The sequence below is a fragment of the Aotus nancymaae genome, unplaced genomic scaffold, assembly GCF_030222135.1.
Source record: "Aotus nancymaae isolate 86718 unplaced genomic scaffold, 86718_ANA_hifiasm-v0.15.2.pri h1tg000011l, whole genome shotgun sequence".
Lineage (NCBI taxonomy): Eukaryota > Metazoa > Chordata > Mammalia > Primates > Aotidae > Aotus > Aotus nancymaae.
The window spans coordinates 85,812,722-85,837,216 of NW_026988422.1; the positions used below are offsets into that span (position 1 = coordinate 85,812,722).

At 59.0% G+C, this 24,495-nt stretch overlaps 2 protein-coding genes across 10 annotated transcripts in view; one reads left to right on the forward strand and one right to left on the reverse strand.

The window, feature by feature from the left end:
• Window positions 1–4,173, forward strand: part of TECPR2 (tectonin beta-propeller repeat containing 2) — a 131,798-nt gene extending 127,625 nt beyond the window's left edge. For all 6 annotated transcript variants that reach the window (XM_064375227.1, XM_064375230.1, XM_064375225.1 and 3 more), the window contains 3 exons: window positions 2,850–2,991; window positions 3,458–3,607; window positions 4,008–4,173. In XM_064375227.1, coding sequence (XP_064231297.1) covers window positions 2,850–2,991; window positions 3,458–3,607; window positions 4,008–4,162 — 447 coding nt within the window. In that variant the 3' untranslated portion in view covers window positions 4,163–4,173. The remainder of the gene's footprint in view (window positions 1–2,849; window positions 2,992–3,457; window positions 3,608–4,007) is intronic.
• Window positions 4,174–7,067: 2,894 nt separating this feature from the next.
• ANKRD9 (ankyrin repeat domain 9) lies at window positions 7,068–16,860 on the reverse strand. 4 transcript variants are annotated; one of them, XM_064375231.1, is made up of 4 exons: window positions 16,826–16,860; window positions 15,782–15,856; window positions 13,155–15,244; window positions 7,068–8,306 (listed from the first exon to the last, which is right to left on the reverse strand). In XM_064375231.1, the coding sequence occupies exon 3, from the start codon at window positions 15,189–15,191 to the stop codon at window positions 14,232–14,234; it is 960 nt and encodes a 319-aa protein (XP_064231301.1). In that variant the 5' UTR covers window positions 15,192–15,244; window positions 15,782–15,856; window positions 16,826–16,860; the 3' UTR covers window positions 7,068–8,306; window positions 13,155–14,231. The 4 variants fall into 4 exon arrangements, 3 of the variants coding, with proteins under 3 accessions (XP_064231301.1, XP_012326632.1, XP_064231302.1); XM_012471209.3 differs by lacking the exon at window positions 16,826–16,860 and adding an exon at window positions 16,288–16,490; XM_064375232.1 differs by lacking the exon at window positions 16,826–16,860 and adding an exon at window positions 15,948–16,226.
• Window positions 16,861–24,495: the final 7,635 nt, after the last annotated feature.

The window sequence follows — 24,495 nt, forward strand, 5'->3', positions numbered from 1 at the left end:
TTGCATAGACAAACAAGCTAAGCTCAGAGGGAAGGCAACGAATATAAATCCCAGACATCTGATCCCAGCACAGCCCGCCTGGGTGCACTGCAGGCGGTCCCTGGGGACTCGGCCCTGGCGCCCCATCCACCCTCCTGGACTGCTTCCCACAGCTGTGCTGGCCACCCCGCCCCAGCCTCTCTGCTGTGCAGGTGGAGCGGCAGGTGCCGCGGTCACCCTGAGGCACAGACGTGGCTCCCTTGGATCTGCTGGATCTCACCAGCGTGCCGGGTTCTGCCTGGAAAGTGGCTCAGGCTTCCAGTGCCACTCTGCTTTAAGCTGGCGACCGCTGTCCAGCGTGGTGCCCAGCCTTCTGGCCTCTGCTATCCGGCCCTCCCCTTTCTCCCATCAGCGCCCTGTGTCCTGTGTCCTCCAGGCATCCACCCTAATGCCACCTCCTCGCCTGACCACCCCTGCCACTTGCTCATTTAATTTCTTGGTGGCGCCTCCGATATCTGAACCCTGCCTGGTGTTTCCATCCAGCTGCCTGCTCTGGTGCTGCCTGAGAGCCCCTTGCAGCCCGCTCATGACGGCTTCCAGAGCCTGCACCTGTAACTTGGGCGAATGTGTGGAGTGAGCAACCGAAGGACTGGGGGAGCAGCAAAGGGAGCCCCTCACTAGGACTCAGTTCTCTCTGTGTCTCTTGAAATAGCTCACTCACAGCCCGACGCGGTGGCTCACACCTGTAATCCCAGCACTTTGGGAGGCCGAGGCAGGCAGATCACTTGAGGTCAGGAGTTCTAGTCCAGCCTGGCCAACATGGCGAAACCCTGTCTCTACTAAAAACTATAAAAATTAGCCAGGCATGAAGGCAGGTGCCTGTAATCCCAGCTACTTGGGAGGCTGAGGCAGGAGAATCCCTTGAACGTGGCGGGTGGAGGTCGTGAGGTTGCAGTGAGCCAAGATCATGCCACTGCACTCCAGCCTGGGCCACAGAGTGAGATTCCATCTCAAAAAAAAAAAAAAGCTCACTTGCCCCACTGCCAGGCTGAGAGCTCCTCCAGCTGCACCGAGTGAGCTCACACAAGATAGAACTTTCCAGCCGGGCGCGATGGCTCACGCCTGTAATCCCAGCACTTTGGGAGGCCAAGGTGAGTGGCTTGCTCGAACCCAGGGGTTCAAGACCAGCCTGGGCAACATGGTGAAACCCAGTGTCTACAACAAAATACAAAAATTAGCCTGATGCAGCTGTGTGCGCCTGTACAGCTACTTGGGAGGCTGAGGTGGGAGGTTCGTTTGAGCCAGGGAGGTGGAGGTTGCAGTGAGCCAGGATTGCGCCAGGGCACTCCAGCCTGAGTGACAGAGTGAGACCCTGTCTTTTAAAAAAATGTATTCAAAAGAGAACTTTCTGACAGCCAGAGTCAGATGGGGGCAGCCCCGTGCCTGGCAGTGTTTCCGCCATGGAGTTGCAGCCCAGTTTGGGAGAACCAGTTGGTCCTCAGAGGACTGAGAGGCAGTGAAGGCAGACACTGGCCCAGGTGGTGGTGACCGGTGGTGACATGCCCATGAGAGCAGCCACCCCCTGCCCTCCTTGCCGCTCTGTCTCTCCATCCTCCATGTCCTGATCGATTGAGACTGGCCCTGGAGCTGAGGTGTGGGACTTTGTGCCCACGGGAGGCATCGCATGCATGCGTTTGTCGGCCCACAGTTAGGGGCCCCTGCTCAGAGCTGCCGGCAGGTGAGGGTGTGGGTACCCTGGCGAGGGCACCTCGCTCGGGGAAGCGCAGGTGGTGGGAGGCCCCACTGCCTGAGTGAGGGCCCTGAGAGTGTCTGGACCTAGCAGGTGTGTGACACAGGCGCTGTGACAGGAGCACTGTGCAGACAGAGCGTGGCACAGGGCGTCTAGTGTGACTTTATTCACAGCAGCCCTGAGAGCAAAGCATGGAGCAGGAGATGTGTGGCGACAGCGAGGGACCCGCCAGTGTCTGCTGGGTGACCCACTCAGGGTTCCATGGAGGCCGACCAGGAGGGCACGGGCCCACGACCACAGATGCAGCAGGGAAGACTGTGGCTTCCAGAAAAGCGGGCAGCGCCAGGCAGTCAGGAGACAGCCAGCCCCTCGGGGCATGGGTCACCCACCAGCACCGCTGGTGACCAGAGGGCCAGGAACCCCAGACAGTGCTATGCTCGCGGGCATGGAGGCCTGGTCCAGCTGAGGGGCGGGCAGCCCTGGGACAAACTGGAGCTGCCAGTGGACAGCAGACAGGACACCAAAGGGACTTCCTCCTGTCCTTTGAAGAGCAGATGAGGGACCAGAGATGCTGAGCATGGACAGAGGCTGCCTGAGGACCAGGGCGGGGCGGCAGCCTTGTGCCATGGCCTGGGCAATGGGGATGTTGCCTGCCCAGTGGCACATTAGGGAGATGGCTGTGCCTAGAGGAGAGGGCCTTCAGCTGAGCCGGGATGGTGAGGGCAGCACGGGCAGGTGGTGGGGCTCCTGGGCTGGCATTCTGTTCTTCGCAATGCCCGCCGAGGTCCTTCACAGCCAGGTCCGGCGTGCCTCTCCCCGCATTCCTCCACCCTCTGTTCACCTGGGCCGTCCCCGCCCTTCTTGGACTCCTGCTGGAGTCCAGGCTGGTATCTGCTGGGCTGTCCCTCAGTCTGACCCACCTAACGTTCTAGGAGCAATTGACCCTCTCCTGTGAGCCTGGTGCTGCGGACAGGACGTGTTCTCTCTGCCGGCTGCGGGGCCCACACTGGCTGCTGCATGCCACACGCCGCCACTGACATGTCCCCAGTTCCGGAAGCCTCCCGTCCCTCCTCTTGTCACTCAACTCCTGCCCTCCCTGAAAGTCCCTTCCTGCTTCCAGCCCTCCGGGGTCAGCTTGATCAGCGTCCATTCCAGCCCTAACGACCAGATGCTGTGGGTGCTGGACAGCAGGTGGAACGTGCACGTGCGGACTGGGATCACCGAGGAGATGCCTGTGGGGACCGCCTGGGAGCACGTGCCAGGTAAGAGCCCGCAGACGGGGCCTGCGGTGCCAGCCAGCCAGGGCTGCCATCACTGGGGGCTGCCGGCGCTCCCTCCAGGCCACTGTCTGTGAGGCAGCCCGATCCCCACCACACTGCAGCCCTTGCGCTGGGGCTGTGCTGCGCTGCCTCTCCCTGGGGCAGGGGACAAGCCTCAGTCATGTTCCTTCTTGGGGGAACCCAGACATCCTGCTGGTGCTTTTGTGGGAGGGTGTTCTGCACACTGCCCAGGCCCTTCTGTCCTTTGGCTTCCGGCTCTCAGTGGCTTTGCTGGCCCTGCCAACTGGGCATCCTTTCCCTCAGCTCCTGCCCCAAGGCCAGCCCAGCATGGGCATCCCGTCCCTGCAGGGACCCTGGAGGAGGAGGGCAGCGTCACAAGAGTGGGCTTGGGAAGCGCTGGCCCATCCCGTCCACCGCAGGGGCTCAGAGGGGCCCTGTCTGCCCACAGGGTTGCAGGCGTGCCAGCTGGCGCTGAGCACCAGGACTGTGTGGGCCCGCTGTCCAAACGGAGACCTCGCCCGGCGGTATGGCGTCACAGACAAAAACCCCGCTGGAGACTACTGGAAGAAAATTCCCGGCAGTGTGTCATGTTTTACAGGCAGGTGCCAGGGAGTGGTGGGCTCAAGCTGTTGTTCCCTTGCGGTGCCCGGGGCTCCTGTGGACCACGTCAGGGGGCTCTCAAAGAAGCTGCCCCCTCTGGGCTCCACTCACCCAGAGCAAGAACTCAGGGCAAACACTTCCCTGCAGGAGCCTGTCCCAGGGAGGGAAGGGGCATGGACACCTGGGCTCTGCCAGAGTCTCCTGGGGCAAGGACAAGGTGCTGTGACACCCACTTGACAGTTGAGGGCACGAAGTCCACATGGGGATGGTGGCTTGTCCAGGGCCCCCCCACCTAGAATGTTGCAAGTCCAGACCTGCATCCAGGCTCCTGTCTCCATCTGTGCCCACCCCGCAGGCTGTGTGATTAACAAGTGTGTGATTGGCCATTGTCCCTGTAGTGACTGCATCAGATGAGCTCTGGGCTGTGGGCCCGCCCGGCTACCTCCTCCAACGGCTGACAAAGACGTTCAGCCACTCACACCACGCCCAGAAGAGCAGCCGGGCCGCCATGCCCCACCCCGAGGACCTGGAGGACGAGTGGGAGGTCATCTGAAGGAGCCCGGCAGAGTGAGCGGAGGGTCCAGGCGTCCGTGGTGGGCACGGTGGCTTCGGAGTCACTCCTGGTGGACATGCTGCTTCGAAACTTGTCCAGGCACCTGTGGCCAGGTTGGACCCACAAACTTATTTTCATCCGTGTTGGTTTCTGTCTCGTTCCAGAGCCCACAGCCTCCCCCGTGGCTGGAGCGACTGCTGCGGCGGTGGCACCTCTGAGCTCTGGACAGTGGCGGCTGCCCGGCCGCATGTATCCCATGACCCGTGTGCTGCTGTCCTGGTCTCGCCCACAAATAGCCCCAGTTTCTGCTGGTGGGAGTGGTCTCCGGAGGCCTCCCAGAGCCAGGGGCAGCGGGCAGACCTATGAGCCCCGCAGGCAGCTGGGTTGGCCCAGGGACTGTTTCCACATTAGTAGCCCCAGGGCCAGATGGAGCCAAAGGACAGTGCTCTACAGCGCAGGATGTGCTCGGTGATGGCCTTGTCCCATCACGAGGAGGTCCCCCCAGAGACAAAGCCACAGAGCACATTCCACGCCAGACGCTCTGGCCGGGAAGCCAAGGCCGGGCTTGAGAGGAGAACACTGGCCATGCCAGGAGAAAACACACACACACCACACCTCACCACACCACACCGCACCGCACCTCACCGCACCGCACCACACCACACCTCACCACACCACACCACACCACACACCTCACCACACCACACCTCACCACACCACACCACACCTCACCACAGCACACCACACCTCACCTCACCACACCACACCACACCTCACCACACCACACCTCACATCACACCTCACCACACCATACCACACACCACACCTCACCACACACCTCACCACACCACACCTCACCACATCACACCTCACCACATCACACCACACACCACACCACACCTCACCACACCACACCACACCTCACCACACCACACCACACCACACCTCACCTCACCACACCTCACCTCACCACACCTCACCACACCACACCACACCACACCACACCACACCTCACCACACCACACCTCACCACACACCACACCACACCTCACCTCACCACACCACACCTCACCTCACCACACCACACCTCACCACACCACACCTCACCTCACCACACCACACCACACCACACCACACCACACCACACCACACCTCACCACACCACACCTCACCACACCACACCACACCACACCTCACCTCACCACACCACACCACACCTCACCACACCACACCTCACCACACCACACCTCACACCTCACCACACCACAGCTCACCACACCACACCACACCTCACACCTCACCACACCACACCACACCTCACCACACCACACCACACTTCACCACACCACACCACACCTCACCACACCACACCACACCACACCTCACCTCACCTCACCACACCACACCTCACCACACCTCACCACACCACACCTCACCACACCTCACCACACACCAAACACCACACCACACCTCACCACACCACACCTCACCACACACCGCACACCACACCACACCTCATCACACCACACCACACACCACACCACACACACCTCACCACACACCGCACACCACACCACACCACACCTCACCACACCCACCACACCACACCTCACCTCACCACACCACACCACACCTCACCACACCACACCACCTCACCACACCACACCACACACCACACACCTCACACCACACCTCACCTCACCACACCACACTTCACCACACCACACCACACCTCACCACACCTCACCACACCACACCTCACCACACCTCACCACACCACACACCTCACACACCACACCACACCTCACCACACACTTCACCACACCACACCTCACACCACACCTCACCACACACCAAACACCACATCACACCTCATCACACCACACCACACCACACACCACACACACCACACCTCACCACACACCGCACACCACATACCACACCACACCTCACCACACCTCACCACACACCACACCACACCACACACACCACACCACACCTCACCACACACCGCACACACCACACCACACCACACCTCACCTCACCACACACACCACACCACACCTCACCTCACCACACACACCACACCACACACACACCACACACACACACCACACACTGCACACCACACCACACCACACCTCACCTCACCACACACACCACACCACACCTCACCACACACACCACACCACACCACACCACACCTCACCTCACCACACACCACACCACACCTCGCTTTCCACACATACCTCAGAGAGCACACTTCAGCTGAAACAGTAAAGGCCAATGGGTGCAAATGGAACCTGGACGTGTGCAGGTGTGTCCCAGGCAGGGACGGCACAAGAGGGGCGTCGGTGGGGAGGCTGAGCCAGGGTCGCTCACTTGGGAGTGTCTTAGGGGTGGTATTTAACTAACGCTGCTGGCTCACATCCTACAACCAGATGTGTCCTCAGAGGATGAGTCTACTAATGATTGCCTTTTTTGTTTGTTGTATTACAAACCTGCATAAAATACCTCATTTCAAATCAAATCTTACAAATTTAGAAGAGAGATGTATTTTCCGAAAACAGTGGAAGGCCTTTTGTTCCTTCCCGGATTTATCCTGAGCCTGCACTGTCCTGGCCTGCAGTTTCAGAGGGGCAGTGTCCCCAGCACAGACGTGACTGGCAGGGCGGTCATGGGACCGGCCGGCTGGCTCTGAGTGGCAGCCTGCGCCTGCAGGGTACGGATTGACACGCAATGGGTTGAAACCAGTGCCTCTATGGACGGCTCTTGCGGCCCCTTCAGACAATGAGCAGTGCCCACCCTGCCTACTGGCATCTGCGAGAGGACAAGGCCACCCTGCCACACATCCCACCCTGAGACCACCTCCTGCCCCTCCCAGAAGCAGCTTCAGGACAGGACGCCAGGCTAGCTGCTTTTATTAGCCTGCCTCTGGCCTGGGCCCAGTCCTCAGGGTCAGGGAGCCCCAGGCCGCAGGTGGAGAGTGATAAAATACGTTCTCTGACAGCACCCAGCCAGCCACAGAGTTGGAGGTTTCCCACGTCCAAATGAGGGCAAGATGCCGAAATCCCAGATCTTACTTCACACCTCCCTTTTCTAGGCCCTTTTGTAAAAGTTGGTGGCAGCAGAGGCAGCCCCGGGCCGGGCTGCTCCTCTCTGTGTCTGTCGTGCCTTGCCCGGCGCCGCACGGATGGCAACGCTCTCCTCGCCCACGGGACTGTAGTGCAATTAAACTCGCGTCTAGGTGATGCTTTTAAACCCCTTGTAGGTTCGTGCTTTGTACAGTTTTCTTCCTGGTTTTAGTTTTTAGTTGTGCTTTGAGACAGTGCAATAAACTAGACTTTTTCCAAACCTGGCCGAGTGTGGTGCCTGAGCTGTGAGAAGTGTCCTCGGCCAACACTCACAAGGGCAGTGCAGGGGAGAACCTGCCAACCCAGCCGCACCGCAGGGAGAGCGCGTCAGCAGACCTGACCCGGCCTGGCTGGTGTTGAAATAAATACACACCAGTTTGCCCAAGTGGCTTTTATGGGGGAATGGCCACTCCAGAGCTGGCTGCACCCCATGGTAGCCTCCTCATGGAGCTGTGGGCAGGCGGTGGAGGGGTTCAGGCCCCTGCTTCTACATCTCCAGCCAGCAAATGAAACCATGTTGCAGAATTGCCCCGCTGAAAACTGGCACACGCAAAAGCTGACACCCAGAACAGCGCAGGACACACCGTGCACCAGCAAGTGACCTCAGCGAGAACCTCAGGCCGTGTGAAGAGCGGCAAGCTTTCCAGAAGGCATAAAAGGAAACGAATAAAGGAAGATGTGTTCCACATTCCTGGATGGGAGACTACACACATTATGCAAAGACCTCATTCTCTCCAAAGGAATTCACAGGTTGTGCTGGATTTCAGTTCACATCCCCACTGGGATTGTTTCGTTGGGGCAGGCATGGAGGAATGTTAATGCCCACAAATGCCCATGACTGTGCTCAGTGTGCTTCTCACCACAACCCTGCAAGGTGAATGCCATTAGCCCCATGAGACTCAGAGAGGTTAAGTAACTTGCTCAAGGTCACACAGCATTGGGACTGGAATGCAACTCTGTAGAACTGCAGACCTGTGCTGTTTGATGCCTCCTCACTGTCCCCATCAGTCCTGGGAAGACAAAATGGTGAAAACTGCTAAGTGATGACAGGTGGTGCCCGGCAGGGGCTGCTCTATCAAGTATGGCATGGCCCGGACCCTCGGAGGGCCAGGCAGCCTGGCGGGGCCCACAGGGAGGGAGCAGAATGGAGGGGGCATCTCGGATGCGTTTAAGGAGGGGAAGTTCACAACTAATGTGGCCGCTGCTTCCTTCTCTGGGCAAAATAATATTAAATGGATGAAAGGATCTAAAACCAAGGGGAAATGCTGCTGGGTGCAGAGATACACAGTTGCAGTCCCAGCTACTTGGGAGGCCAAGGCAGGAGGATTGCTGGAGCCCAGGAGTTTGAGGCTGCAGTGAACTATGACCACACCACTGTACTCCAGCCTGGGCGACAGAGCAAGACCTTGTTTCTCAAAAATAAATAAATAGAAGGAAATAAATGTAAAAATGCTGCAAATGAGCATGGCCCCTGCGCAAGGATGACTCGCAAATTTGCGAAGTGTTCAGTAAGTATAATAATTAAAAACCAGTAGGAGGAGCACTTGGAGTAGAGTGTAGGGGCTCTTCACAAAAGCAGAAGGAACACTGGTCGGAACCCCCAGCCCTCGAGGAGCAGAGGGGAGACGGGAGCAGCTTGGAGCCCCCCATGGTCGGCGGCCTTGCATCTTCACACCCGCCACCTCCGCTTCTGTCCTCAAAACAAGTCCTAGGAAAACAGTGCTCAAGGAAAACAGCACAGCCTGTTTATAATTAGGAAACAAAATAGCCTGGCGTTTGGCAACAGCCATGTTACCGTGAGCAAATCTCTCATGAAATAGCCTGCAGCTGTTAAGACGCACGTGTGTGCAGGAAGCAGCGTGCAGGACCTCACCATGCCAGCATCAAGTTCCCAGGCATGGGCATGAAAACGTGCTTCTGTAGGAAAGCAGAGGGAGAAACGGAGAGAAGGGGGAAGGAGACGACATGAACGTTAGGGGGTGTTTGTCGTCAGCTTCAAACTTTTGGCAGGTTTGAAATTTTTCGTAAGTCCAGGGAGGGGCAGGAGGGGCAGAAAGAAACAGGTTCTCTACTTGTGACGAGCAGCTGGTCACAGTGGTTGCCGGGAGTATATGCCTTTTTGTATCCTTCGAACTTCCAGCCATGTAAATGTATTATTTATTCCAAAAATAAATCAGATTTACATTTTAAAAATTCAGCTGTCCCTAACTACTCTTTGTTATCAAGGCTGGTTGAGTATAAGATCACAAAATAGACACCAGTGACTTCTTAAAAATCATATTTACAAAGTACCTTACGATAGCGGGAAATGCTTACATTACAGTAAGATTAAAAATTACTAAATTGTGGTGTGGTGGCTCACATCTGTAATCCCAACACTTTGGGAGGCCAAGGTGGGTGGATCACGAGGTCAGGAGTTCAAGACCAGCCTGGCCAACATGGTGAAACCCTGTCTCTACAAAAAAAAAAAAAAAATAGTCGGGCATGGTGACACACGCCTGTAATCCCAGCTATTCAGGAGGCTGAGGCAGGAGAATCGCTTGAACCCCAGAGGCGGAGGTTGTAATGAGATGAGATGGCACCACTGCACTCCAGCCTGGGTGACAGAGCAAGACTCCGGCTCAAAAAAAAACAACTAAATTGTGTGATATGATTTCATGTATATAAAAATGTGCACAGAAAAAAAATGTAATATGCATGTGTATAGAAAAAACCTGGAAGAAACATACCCAGAATGCTAGCAGTGCTTATGTGTGTGTAGATGGCGCAGTCAGTTGGTACCGTTACTTGTACGGTGAGCACTTAAGGGCCCCGCATCCGGGAACCACATGGGGAGTGGAGCACTTGAGACTGTTTCACTGGCAGGGCCCTCCCACACCATGGCCCGGACTTCTCTACTCAATCCCAGTGTTCTACAGTAAACATAAATTTTATAAGCAGAAAGAAATTATGTTTAAGAATCACCAATAGAGCCGGGCGCGGTGGCTCATGCCTGTAATCCCAGCACTTTGGGAGGCCAAGGCGGGTGGATCACGAGGTCAAGAGATCGAGACCATCCTGGTCAACAAAGTGAAACCCCGTCTCTACTAAAAAATACAAAAATTAGCTGGGCATGGTGGCACGCGCCTGTAGTCCCAGCTACTCAGGAGGCCAAGGCAGGAGAATTGCTTGAACCCAGGAGGCAGAGGTTGCGGTGAGCCAAGATCGCGCCATTGCACTCCAGCCTGGGTAACAACAGTGAAATTCTGCCTCAAAAAAAAAAAAAAAAAAGAATCACCAATAGAAATCTGTCTTTCCCTCATCCTGACTGTGGTGGTGATTATACACGTGCAGACATTCATCAGGACTCATCAAAGTATACACTTAGGTCTGTGCATTTTATTATGTGTAAGTTACACCTCATTCTGAAAAGTATCAGGGCAAAACCACACACTGCAGAAGGGCAGGGTTCCTCTGACAGTTACTCACTTCCCTTGAAACAAGCTCAAACATGGCGTAGTCTTCTGTGACTAAGCTTGTTTTCTCTCCTCTCCCAACTTCCAGGAAGATCCTTATTCTAAACAGGATTTGAGATAACTTAGAAAACTGCTCTCAATACAGAATTTTTTTTGAGACGGACTCTCGCTCTGTCACCCAGGCTGGAGTGCGGTGGCACGATCTCAGCTCACTGCAACCTCCGCCTCCCAGGTTCAGTTCAAGCGATTCTCCTGCCTCAGCCGCCCAAGTAGCTGGGATTCTGGGCCCCCACCACTGCGCCTGGCTAATTTTTGTATTTTTAGTAGAGACAGGGTTTCACCATGTTGGCCAGGCTGGTTTCGAACTCCTGACCTCAAGTGATCTGCCCCCATCTGCCTCCCAAAGTGCTGGGATTACAGGCATGAACCACCTTGCCTAGCCTCAATACAGAATTTTAAAGTTCATGAAGAAGTCGGACAGAAGGGGACGTCACAGTAGAAAAATCAAGGTACTATCAGGATTGAAGTCAGCACACAGAGCAAGCCCACCGTGGTCCAGGCGCCAGAAGGCCTTGGTCCCGCCCACCTTGCCCAGGCCACCCAGCTCGGACTGCCCTACGAGGTCACCTCAGGCAGGTGGGGGTGGTCTCTCACTGCTAGCTTTTGATGACCCCAGGAGTGCTCAGCCTTCACTGTCCTCCCTAACAGGTATTTGGGATGCAGAGATGCTAGCCCCTTAGCGAGTAGCGTTGGGATTCAGGGCCCTTGGGAACACTGGGCACCTGCTGGGTGGGTGGAGGGGCAGGACTGGCTGCAGCCAGGTTTCCCTTAGAAACAGACTGGTGGAATTAACAAACTAAACAAAGGAGCCAACGTGCTTTGCCCCGGAGAAAAATGAGTTTTGTTCTGCGTGAAGCGATTGCCTTTGGGAAGCCACCGAGGCCACCTGCCAACAGGCAAAAGCTGAGCTGCCGTCTGTCTGTCTGGCTCCGGCCCTCCCAGTCCTGCAAGCTCATGGCCAGGATGATAACGATGACGGGGGCGACACCATGGTCTTCGCTGCCCTTCCTGGGGCAGGAAGGCCCAAGAGACTGATAAGTCAACCCTGGGGCCACCCTCAGCTGCTTATCTGCCCAGCACCTTTACCCTACGTCCTCTCCTCCCACCAGTGCCAGGGCGGGGGAGGTTTCTGAGCCACAGATTCCTGGAGACTCAGTGGGAGTAGCTGTACCAGGAATCAGGCACTGCTCTGCTGCCATAAGGCTGCGTGAGAACGGCTGGCCAGCTTCCTCTGACCTCCCTGTCCCCCCACCCAAATCAGTGACATCAGGAGCTACTGGCCCAGGCTGCCCTCCTGCTGCGGTGCCCACAATTCTTCCGGTAGGCTCCACCCTGCATTCTAAGGCCACCCTAGGTGACTCACCCTGGTCACCTAACAATGGCTTTCTTGGGGCCCATACTCAGAGCTACCAAGCCTGTGTCCCGCCTGGCAAGGCAGGGAGTCCTGGGGGCAGGCAGCTGCCTCACCCATGCATGACCCCCACACCCAACAGACTCGATGGCGCTGTCACCAAAAGGGAAGGTGTAGGTCTATGGGGCATGTGGAGAGGGCTAGCCCTGGGCCTCTGGCGTTGTGGGGGCTGACCTACAGAGAACAGAGCTGGAGCTGGGGAGACATGCAGGATTCTGCACATCGAGACCCCCAGCAAGGAGCCCAGGCTTTCTAGGCAGAAGCTGCTGGGGCATCATGGGCTCCCCAGGCCCAGCCCCTAAGAACCACTGCAGCTGTGCCAGGCCACTCCTGTGTCCACTTCTGTACCCACCAAAGGAGAGGTACCTGCCCCTCCCATTGGCATCACTGATCTGAGGACTGCAACCTCCCAGAGGACTGGAGGCCCTGATGCCCTGTCTTGGGCTTGGAAAGATGTTAATATCCACTGCCCCAAGTGCCAAGGTTCAGAGGCACTGGTCCAGGACACACAGCAGGGCGGACATAGAGCCCTCACTCCAGCCTGGAGTCTGGGCTCCGTCAGGGGGCTGTGCTCCCTCCTCATCCTTTCCTCCCCACAACCAGGGCTGTGCGCCCACCTAACACACCCCACGCTTCCCAGAAACAGAAGTCACATCCTCTTCAGTGCTGGCAGGGTGGCCGAAGCCAGCCCAACACTCCTGAATAGAAAAACCTTGATGGGGAGACTGAGGGCCAAGGCACAGGTTTGTCCAAGGTCACCCCCAGGGTGGTGGATCCACGACCCCAGGCAAGCTCTTCCTACTGTCCAGCCCCCTCCACCCTCTCTTGTTCAGCCCAGCACCCTGGACTCTTCCACACCCAGGCATGCTCCCCCCAGGCACACTGAGGGCAGGATGGGCAGCAGGTGCCCCTGCCAGGCTGGTGGCTCTTACTCTAGCGGACCTTCAGCCTCTGCTCCTGGCAGGACACTGTGGCCCTCCTACGCACGTTAGTGTGGGTTGAATTTCATGGCCCAGCAGAATTCTCGGGCAGGGCAGCCTGGCCATCCTCCCTGGTCTCTCGGCTCGGAGGGTGTGGACCCAGCCTCTCAGCTGCATTCATGAACAAGTCTCCATCTCCAGGATCTTCCTGAAAAAAACAGCTCTCCAAGCTGGGACAAGAAGCCTGTCCCTGCAGTGATGCAGCTGCCCCTCAGTAACCCGGGGCACAACCTAACACCCACTGGGGGCCAGCTGGGGAGCTCACCTAGCCCACTCCTGGCTTGGACAGAGGGCAGCCCTGGAGGAAGGCACATCTAACCCCACTGCCTGGCATGCAGCTGGGGTCGGGGGCCTGCTGCCACTGCAGAGGTGAGAGAAGTGGGAGCCGCAGGACTGGTGCCCATTAGTCTTGGGGGAAGAGGAAAAGGGGGCGACAGGGACAAATCCAGGCATGGGCGGGCTGTCAGGGGGAGTGATATCCAAAGAGGAGCTGGTGGTCAGTGGGGGGTAGGGTGGACCACGTACAACTTGGTTATGTCCTAACACCAGTCACCGTGGGCCTGCCAGCCCTATGTGCCCTCCCTGGTCCGGAGTCCACAGGCTGCTAAAGTCTGACCGCACAGGACCTCCCGTGAGAACCACACGCTGCAGAGCCCCTTCTCTTGGCTTCCAGGCCTTTTTACACGAGGTCCTGCTGCTTGGACACACCAGTCCCCACCCCTGCACCTACCCAGCTCCTGCTGCACTCAGCTGTCAGTCCCTCTGGGACACCTGTCCGAGACTCTAGATCAAGGTGGGAGGCTAGTCCTCACTCCTTTCGGGGGCTAGACAGCAAGCTGAAGGCCTGAGCCCAGCTGCACCCAGAATTCTGCCACCTGGAACCCACCTGACATCCAAGCCCATCCCCCAATGCATGCGACAGACGAGGCAGAGATTGTGCTGTACAGAGATCAATATATGTAAAGTGCCAGGTACAACGCTCTGAAAAACAATTTTGTCCCAAAATCCAGCGCCTAGGGTGCTCCGAACCTAGCCCTTGCCAGTGAGGTCCAACGGCTGCAGGAAAGGAGGCAGCGGCAGCTCGTCCAGGGCCTCAGGGAAGCGGCCGGGAGAGATGGTGGTGACCAGCACCTGCATGGCGCGCGCGAAGAGCGAGGGCGGTGCCAGGCCGGCCAGCCACTGGAACTTGTCCTCACCCAGCAGCCGCTGCCAGCGAGGCCGGTCACCCAGCAGCTCCCGACGGGCCGGGCCAGAGACACCCACGGGGGTGTACAGCGCCAGCAGGTCCAGCAGCAGCAGGCGGCGCTGGCGTGGCTCCCCGGGTGCAGAGGCCGGGGCTTCAGCAGCGGCGGCGGCGGGAGTGGCCCCAGCGTCGCGGCCCAGCTGGCGCAGCAGCAGCTCGAGAGGCGTGAGGCCGCCGCCATCGCGCAGGCCAGGCGAGGCGCCGTGGCCTAGCAGCAGGAAGAGACACTCGGGGCGTGCCAGCTCGCAGGCCACGTGCAGCGACGTGCCACCACCCTCCACACGGCTGCAGCCGCGCCGGTCCAGCAAGCGCGCACGCTCCTCTGCAGGAAAGTCGCGCAAGGTGCGCAGGATACGGCGCAGAATGCCCACGCGGTTGTAGCGCACGGCCAACGCCACGTGCGGCCCGGGAGCCGCGCAGCAGCGGAAGCCCGCGCTGGGCGGTGCGAGCGCGCGCCGTGGGAACGTGGCCAGCAGGTAATGCGCGTACGCCTGGTGGTCGTGCACGAGCGCGTAGAGCAGCGCCTCGGAGGGTGAGTAGGCGGCGGCGCGCCCGCGCTCGTCCCAGTGGAAGGCCTCGCTGGCGCGCATGTCCTCCAGCAACCACACGGGCAGCAGGTCGCGCACCGCCTGGTAGAAGGCGAACGACGACTTGCGGCACTGCTTCTGGGCCCGTGAGCGCGCCGCGCCCGGGCCCTCGGGCCCGCCGTCCGCGCCGCCCCCGGGCCGCCGCGCGTCCCACGGCATGCTGGCAGTAGGGTGCTCCCGGGCCTCAAGGCATGGGTCCCGCAAAGGCACACCTGCGGGGAAGGGGAAGGGGCCACGGTGAGGCGCGGGGAACCTGGGGAGGCCCAGGGACTCCCCTCCGCCCCTCACACAGCCCCTCCGGTCCCAGCCCACCAGGCCTTCGTACCTACCTCCAGCCTTGGCCAGACCTTTCCATTCATCCCACACAGCTCCATCTCTCCCACGCCCACCACCGCCTCCATCCTTGATCTAGCTGTACCAGTTCTCCCTCATTGAAACGGACTTGCTCTCTGGCACCTCTGTTGGAGATGCCCTTGCTGCCCATGCCCTCAGATCTCCCCAGCCCTCTCCAACCCAGGGACCCACTGGAAGAGCTTTCGTCCCACCTAAGCCAGGTTCACACAACCCCAAATAAAGAAAAGGCCAGGGAGGGGATGGGAAAGCTTGGGCCCACATCACAAGCTGAGCCAAATCCACTCTCCAGCCCAAGCGCAACCCTGACCCTCACCTCCGACCCCAGACCACTTGGAAGCCCCTGGAGCCTCTTCCCGGGCTGGTCAGAGGCATGCATGATCTAGACTCAGACCTACCTGGTTCCTGCACCTCAATCACCTAGTTCCGGGGATGTGGGTATATCACGGTCCTTGGCCGAGCCTCAGCTTCATCTGTAAGAAAAGGGGAAGGGTGGATGACGGCTGTGTGGGACAGGGTGAGCCTGGGGCGTGGCGCCAGCCCTATCCAAACATGTTTGCTTACACGTTAGCACCCCTAGCTCCTGGGAGGAGGCAGGAGGGTGAAAACCTTAAGACCGGTGTGCACCCCACTGCACGATCAGCCGTCCTCTCCAGGTCTCATACTTCTCTTGATCTCCCCAACTATAGATGAAGTGGGTACTGCCATCCCACTTTCCAGCAGGGCACAAGCTTCTCCAAGGTCAGCAGGCCACGGCAGAGCCAGGCCTAGAACTCAGGTCTCCTGCGTCTCAGTTTGGGCTCATTCCAGAATTGGTGGGGACTCCCAACCCACAGGGAATCGAGCTTGTGCCCTGCCCCTGTCCTCTGGGCCCCCAGCCCCGACCTGAGCCTAGGTGTCTGACCTCTGGCTCTGGCCCAGGCTCCCTACTGCCTTCTTTCAAGGGTAAGTCCTTGGTCACAGGGAGCCTGGGACAGAAGGCAGGCCGCATCCACACACACTGGGTCACTATCGCTGGAGTAACTGAGTTAAAGAGAGCGGCACGGTGGGAGTGGGCTGCGGCCCGTGGGCAACACCGTAACTGGAGTCTCTTCCCCAAGCCTGGGCCTCCGCGCCAGTTATGCCCTGTGCGGGCACGCGTGGGGCGCCGGGCGGGTTACGTAAAGTTCGGCCTCCCCACGTCAGCGGGCAGAGACACGGCCGCGGCTCGTGAATAAGGGGGTTGGGCCATCGAGGGCAGCGCCGCGCCCGGAGCCGCCCGCCACCTCCTTCCCGTCCCCTCCCGGCCCGCACGGCCTGACCTCGGGGGGCGGAGGGTCGCATGGGCGAGCGGGGAGTCCGCGCGCAGGTGGCCAGCGCAGCTAGGGCTGCACCTGCGTGCGCGTGTCCCGGGGGAGGAGGCGGCGGCGGCTGCGGGCGCGGCGCGGGGGCCGGGGACTCACCTTGGGGGGCTCGGGGCCACTGGCCGGGCGTCCCCGCCCCCGCCGCCGGCCGGAGAGCGTGCTGTCCCCAGCCGGCGAGCGAGCGAAGGTCCCACGACGGAACCACGGGAGGGAGCCGCCGCCGCCCGCGCCCGCCGCAGCCGCGCTGTGAGCCGCCGCGGCCAGATCGCAGGGCGGCGGTGCCGGCGCCGGCGGCGGGCGGGCGGCGGGCGGCGGGCGGCGGGCGGCGGGCGGCGCAGTGCGGCCCCGGCCGGGCAGGACCGCGGGACCGTCCGCGGCCTCCATTGGCCCGCGCCGCCGGCCCCCGCCACCGCCCATTGGCCGCCGCGCTGCACCATTGTTACGTCACCGGCCGGCGGGCGGGGCTCACCGCTGGACCCGCGGAAAACTTCGGAGAAACTTGAGGGAGCGCGGGCGGGGGGAAACGGAGAGGAGGGGCGGGGCCGTGGCGAGAGGGGCGTGGAGGGGCGGGGCTCCCGGAACCCGAGCTGCGGGCGGAGAAAGGCTCGGCGCTCCGGGCAGCCCCGGCCGGGGAGGGCGTAGCTGCTCTGCGAGCCTGGGCGCGCGCGTAGGTGGCCTGCCTTCCGCCGTGCGTGACTTTCCTCGTCGCGTCCAACTCCCCTTTTCTCTGACCTTCTGTGACCTTGGGAAAAACCTCCGGACTGTTACCCCATCTGCTGTTGGAAGCGGGGGAGCTGTGACCCCTAAGGACTCCACTGCCTCCTGCGCGGCGAGGTGCCTGGCGCGCCCCCGCTCCAGCTGACCCGCGCAGGGTAGGGCGGACGGATGGGGACAGCTACGCCCATCTCGGCCTCCACACTCTTGATTCCACCTCGATTCACGGCCACCAGCTAGAGTGGACGCAATGATCCCCAGTTCGGCCCCCAGCAAATCAGGCCTCAGATAGGTGGCCTCCAAGAGAGGAGCGGCCGGGAGAGAAGCCAGGGGTTTGCCCTGCGGTTCTTCCCACATTTGGGCGAGATAGGTTGGGTTGGGCCTCAGCCGCCCCAGCCTCTCCGTGGGGGTCCAAGGTTTGGGATCATGACCTAGGGGGCTTAGAAGCCTGGGTGCATCTCTACTAATTTATGGCCTCACTCTCCTCAGCGGCTGGGAGTTCTAGGCCCATTTTACAGATGTGGACACAGATCTGGACAGGGGCACTACCCTCCACCTGGAATCCCCCACACAAGTTCTCAGAGGCCAGGCCCCTGGGGTCTCATGGTGAAATCCCCACGCTCCATACAGGGGCTCTTTCTGGCTCCTGCCGCAGAATGCTGTCCCTGCCCTTCCAGTACTGTCTCACCAGAGACCCTCCCACTCCGCTCCATCCAAGCAAGGCCTCTGCCTCGCCCCGGTGGGAGGGGCCTGGCCCAGAGGACACGTCCCTACACCCATGCCCAGCCCTGTCTTGGCTTCTCTCTGTGCCCCAGCCAGTCAGGGCAGGTGCTGGTGGGGCCAGTCTGGGTGGAAGTCACCTGGGCCCTCTCAACAGACCTGGGCAGGCCGCTGCCCCAACCCCACAAGCGCAATCCCTTAGGCACACACGGCACAGAGCAGTCCTGAGAGGCTGGGTGGGCAGTACGACGAGGCAGGCAAGGCTGTGAGGCCCAGAGAGGGCCAGGCCACCCCAGCACAGGTGGCTCTCACGTGCACCCTGCCCAGACCCCACCAGCCATGCCCCACCTCAGGGCGGGGAACTTGCAGGCCACACCATCTCTCCCAGGGAGTCCATGGCAACTGCCAAGCTTATGGCAACCAGGTCATCAGCAGGGGTAGGGGTACAGAGGGCACTGGGCCTGGCATTTGCACCTGCCTTTGCCTTAGCGCCACGCATGTCTCCTCCCGTCTCCACCTGTCTCCCTAGGGCTTCTGCAATCTGCCAGCTCCGGACGCCCCCAAGTATGAGGGCGGGGAGAGCAAAGTGAGTGGAGGTCCTGGGACAACAGCAGCCTTTGGGAGCTCCAGACCCTGGGGGAATCTTAGGGAGGTGGTGCTCAGGTGGGCTACCCGTGGCTCAAGGCTCCCCTGCTCCCTTGCCCCGTTCTGCTCTTTGAGGGCTGGAGTTGAGGTGCAGCTGTCTCCATGGTTACTGGTGGAATGAGGGTGAAAGGGCATCAGTGGACACCAGGCTGTGCACTGGGCCTCAGGGCGGGTCTCCCTTGATGTCTCCCCTGCCCCCGCCCCCGACCTGCCTTCCTTGCTGGGGATCCCAGAGGCCTTTTTTTTTTATTTTCAAGACGGAGTCTCACTCCTTCACCCAGACTGGAATGCAGTGGCGCAATCTCAGCTGACTGCAACCTCTACTTCCCAGGTTCAAGCTATTCTCATGCCTCAGCCTCCCAAGTAGCTGGGATTACAGGCATGCACCACCATGCCCAGCTAGTTTTGGGTTTTTTTTTTTTTTTTTTTTAAGAGATGAGGTCTCGCTGTATTGCCCAGGCTGGAGTGCAGTGGCTATTCACAGGCGCCATCCCACTACTGATCAGCACAGGAGTTTTGACCTGCTCCGTTTCCGACCTGGGCCGGTTCACCCCTCCTTAGGCCACCTGGTGGTCCCCCGCTCCCGGGAGGTCACCATACTGATGCCAAACTTAGTGCAGACACCCAATCTGCATAGCGCACTGCAGCCCAGAACTCCTGGGCTCAAGTGATCCTCCCACCTCAGCCTCCGGAGTAGCTGGGACTACAGGCATGCATCACGGCGCCTGGCTAATTTTTGGTTTTTTTTTAGTTTTGTTTGTTTGGTTGGTTTTGTTTGTCTGTTTGTTTTTGAGACAGAGTCTCACACTGTCACCCAGACTGGAGTGCGGTGGCGAGATCTCAGTTCATTGCCACCTCGACCTCCCAGGTTCAAGCAATTCTCCTGCCTCAGCCTCCCAAGTAGCTGGGATTACAGGCACCCGCCACCATGCCCAGCTAATTTTTTTGTATTTTTAGTAGAGACGGGGTTTCACTATGTTGGCCAGGCTGGTCTCAAACGCCTGACCTCGTGATCCACCTGCCTCGGCCTCCCAAAGGAAGCTGGGATTACAGGCATGAACCACCTCGCCTGGCCAGTTTTTGTATTTTTAGTAGAGACGGGGTTTTTGCCATGTTGGCCAGGCTGGTCTCGAACTCTTGGCCTCAAGTGATCCACCTGCCCCAGAGGCCTTTTTCTAAAAGCCAAGTCTGACCCTGTTTCTCAGCTACCTAGAAGCTTCCTGTGGATGAAGACAGAGCCACAAAGTCCAGATGGGCAGAAAGAGGCATTTCTGGCAGAGGGCAGAGCAGGAGCAAAGGACTGGAGCGTGACACAAAGGCTGCAGAGGCCAAGTGACAGGGGCAGGTCCCAGGGGGCCTTGAATGTCCACCAAGGAGCCGGGGTTTTCCCCTGAGGCCCCGGGGGTGGGAGCGGAGGGTTTGAGAAGCAGTTTTGTTAGTGAATTATTTCAGACGAACACACGAAGAGCATAAAGATGCCTGGGAGCTCAGCACCCAGTTCTTTTTTTATTTTTTATTTTTTTGAAGATGGGGTTTCACCATGATGGCCAGGCTGGTCTTGAACTCCTGACCTCAGGTGATCCACCCACCTCGGCCTCCCAAAGTGCTAGGATTACAGGCGTGAGCCACCGCGCCCGGCCACTCAGCACCCAGTTGAAGGAGCAACACGTGGCGGATGGGAAGCCGTGCGTGCCCATCCCCTCCCTTCCGAGCCAGTCTCAGTGCCAGCCCGAGTGTGTCCTTCCCACCCTGAGTACAAGTGGCAGCAGACATTGTCACACTCCCTGCCATGGGCCGCACAGCGCTGCCTCACCTCAGCCGCTTGCCTTTTTCTCCCGTGCGAGCACGAGTGTGGACACCCACAGCAGTGCCGAGGTTGCTGGTGCCCTCCACGTGGCTTCATGGCCTGGCTGCTGCACCAGAGGATGCCCACGGATGGGTGAACAGCTGTGAAGGGGCAGGTTCCTCAGGGAGGGAGGATGGACTGCCAGGAGGGTGGCTGGGGGGGGGGGGTGGGCAGAGCAGGATTTCCAAACACCTAGGAGGCCCAGGGTGGAGGGGAGCAGGTCTTGCCAGCTAGGGATGGGAGTTGACCTTTGACCCATCATGCTCCTGCTGGACCTGACCCAGGGCGCACTCCTCTTCCTCTGGGAGGGCTTGTGTCACCAGGGCAGGGCTCTGTGTATGCCCAGGCAGGGAGCCACAGCAGTGGGGCGAGGGGCCCCGGAAAGTGAGTGAGGACGCTGGGGAATCGGATGGGCTCTCGGAGGGGTGGTGTAGCCAGCTTAGGTTTTCCTGGCAACTCTGGCTGAGAATGCAGCGCAGGGAGACGGGGAGGCTGACGCCACTGAAGTCAACTGTGCTGGAGCAGGCCGAGGAGCACCAGGGGTTCCTGGAGAGAAGAGCCGCCTCCTGCCCGGCCCCTGCCCACAGGTGAAGGTGTGAGCAGAGGAGGAGAATCTAGGAGGCCTCCCGGGTGTTAGGGGAGGGCTGAGCACCTGCAAGGTGGCGGAGCCAAGAGGTGTGCATGGCCCTGGAGGTGGGGGGCGTGGGTATACAGAGGGCGCTCGGAGCGTGAGGCACCGGGACAGGAGATGAGGGGCGGAGGCTTCGGCCTGGTTTCCAGGAAAGGAGGTGGGTGAGAGCCGCGGGGCCAAGGAGGCTCAGGGCTCCCAGAAGCCAAGGTGTCCCGAGAACAAGGGAGCAGTCGGCTGGGACAGATTTGGATGTGGCAACATATAGGTCACGGTGCCCTTTACCCAATGTCACGGGGTGTGGGGAGAGGCCTGTTTGGAGAGAGTTCAGGAGCAAGCGGGGAGCGGAATGGAGAGAGCCGTGAGGGCGGGAGCGGAAGGGGCGGGCTTAGGGAATGAAACGGTGGAGCCAGCACACGTGCACATGCGCATATGTGCACCCCGCACGCCCCACACATGCGTCTGCGCATCGTGGGCCTGTGCGTCATGCTGTGTGTGCGCTCGTGTGTGTGTCTATTGTGTGTGCAGTGCGCTGATGGGCAAAAACTCGGACGATGCAGGCCGGCGAGAACCTGGAGGAGGCCGGCTAGGCTGGCGGCATGCGCGGTTCTTCTTGAGGGGGGCAACACGTTGGGCACAACACAGAGGAGGGCACAGGTGAAGGTGCCCGGAGACGTCCGCTGCTGTGGCTTCTATTTTCTTTCTTTCTTTTTTTGAGATGGAGTTTTTCTCTTGTTGCCCAGGCTGGAGTGCAATTGTGGGATCTCAGCTCACCGCAACCTCCGCCTCCTGGGTTGAAGAGATTCTCCTGCCTCAGCCTCCCCAGTAGCTGGGATTACAGGCATGTGCCACCACACCTGGCTAATCTTGTATTTTTAGTACACGGGGTTTCTCCATGTTGGTCAGGCTGGTCTCGAACTTTCTACCTCAGGTGATGGCCCGCCTCAGCCTCCAAAGTGCTGGGACTACAGGTGTGAGCCACTGTACCCGGCCTATCCATTTTCAAGGCCATGGGTTGAGAGTAGGAAGCGGTGGCGGGTGGGGAGGGGCTGGAGGAGAGGGCTGTTTTGCTGACTGCACTGAGACCCTCGCTGACCTGAGCCTCTGCTGACCAGCCAGGCCTGTGGAGTCTGCCATCCAGGCAGGTGGAATGGGACAGATGGCCGCAGCCAGGAAGGCATTGCCGGTGCAGGGAGGAGGACAGGCAGCTTCCTTGGGGAGGGGCTGGCACCAGACACACTGGGTCCCATCAGCCACTCACCAGCGGTGAGACTGGGCTAAGCACTGGTCCCTTATCTGTGAGAGAAGTCAGGTGGATTTCTGGGTGTCAGGAGGAAAGTATTTCACGTGGCAAGACTGGCAAGGCTAGCACACAGAGTGGCTGGAACCAGGTAGGAGCCTGGGGGTGTCCCACCACTTCCCCACTCACACAGGTCCTGTCCTTCCACTGCCTGACCAGACCAGACCAGAGCTTACCTGGCCTCTAAGACTGGCAGCTGCACCAGGAGCCACTACCCCTCCCTCCTATGGTGGCAGGCTGGGCTCAGCCCCGCCGCGTCTGCAGCGCATGCAGCTGGTCTTTAAAGGCTCAGCTTTTGGATGCCAGTACAGACCAAAGACAGGACGGGATGGGCACAGTGGCCACGCCTGTAATCCCAGCACTTTGGGAGGCCGAGGCGGGCAGATCACGAGTTCAAGGGATCGAGACCATCCTGGCCAACATTGTGGAACCCCGTCTCTACTAAAAATACAAAAATTAGCTGGGCGTGGTGGTGGGCACCTGTAGTCCCAGCTACTCAGGAGGCTGAGGCAGGAAAATTGCTTGAACCCTGGAGGCAGAGGTTGCAGTGAACCAAGATCGCACCACTGCACTCCAGCCTGGTGACAGAGCAAGACTCCATTTCAAAAAAATAAGACAGGACAAAACCAGTGGAGACAAGGGACATCCTGGGATCTAAAGAGTCCAGCATGCCTAGCCAAGGAGTGGTGTCCCAAGTGTGCAGGGAGTCCCCAACATAGCTGGAAGACCAGCCCAGGGGAAGAAGGGCGAGGGCACCGTAGGTTATCCTCATGCTGGCCAACAGACATGCAGAGACAGACGCTTCAGCTTCGCCAGTACAGGCTCCAGGCAAAAACTGAGTAGCCTGGGAACAGCCTGTGCTGGCCGGGTTAGGACTCAGGAACTTGCCCCACCATTAGGGAAGACTCCCATGCTTGTGGGCCAGGCGGGTCCTTTTGTAGGCATCTCAGGGAAGTACCTGGCTGAGTGCCGAGTTAATGTACAATACAATGCTTACTGCTGTGGATTTTGTTCTCTTGCCTTTATTTATTTATTTATTTATTTATTTGAGTCAGGGTCTTGTTCTGTTGTCCAGGCTGGAGTGCAGTGGTGTAATCATAGGTCACTGCAGCCTCAATCTCCTGGGCTCAAGTAATCCCCTCACCTCAGCCTCCTGAGTAGCTGGGACTATAGGCACATGCCACCGCACCCAGCTTATTTATTTATTTATTTATTTATTTATTTATTTAATTTTAGAGATGGAGTTTCACCATGTTAGTCAGGCTGGTCTTGAACTCCTGACCTTGTGATCCGCCCATCTCGGCCTCCCCAAGTGCTGGGATTACAGGCTTGAGCCACCGCGCCTGGCCGATTTTTTAAACTTTATTTTTGTAGACATGACACCAGGTCTTGTTCTGCTGTCCAGGCTGGTCTTAAATTCCTGAGCTCAAGCGATCCTCCTGCCTCAGCCTCCCAAAATGCTGGGATTACAGGCGTGAGCCACCTCTACTGGCCTAATTCTTTAATGTTTCATAAAATAATTTGGCAGCCAGGGTCAGTGGTTCACACCTATAATCCCAGCACTTTGGGAGGCTGAGACGGGCGGATCAACTGAGGTCAGGAGTTCGAGACCAGCCTGGCCAACATGGTGAAACCCTGTCTGTGCCAAAAATACAAACGAAATTTGGCCGGGCTGTTAAAACATGCGCTCTGAATGAAAAGACCCCCAAACAGGCTTTATGTGAGCAACATGGCTGTTTATTCACCTGGGTGCAGGCGGGCTGAGGCCGAAAAGGGCATCAGCAAAGGGTAGTGGTGGGATAGGAGTTGGTTTTATAGGTTTGGGGTGGGCAGTGGAAAGTTACAGAAGTTACAGTTGGCAGTTTTTTGTAAGCTGGTGGGGGGTCACAGGGTGTGGCGGTGAGGTTGGCCAAGAT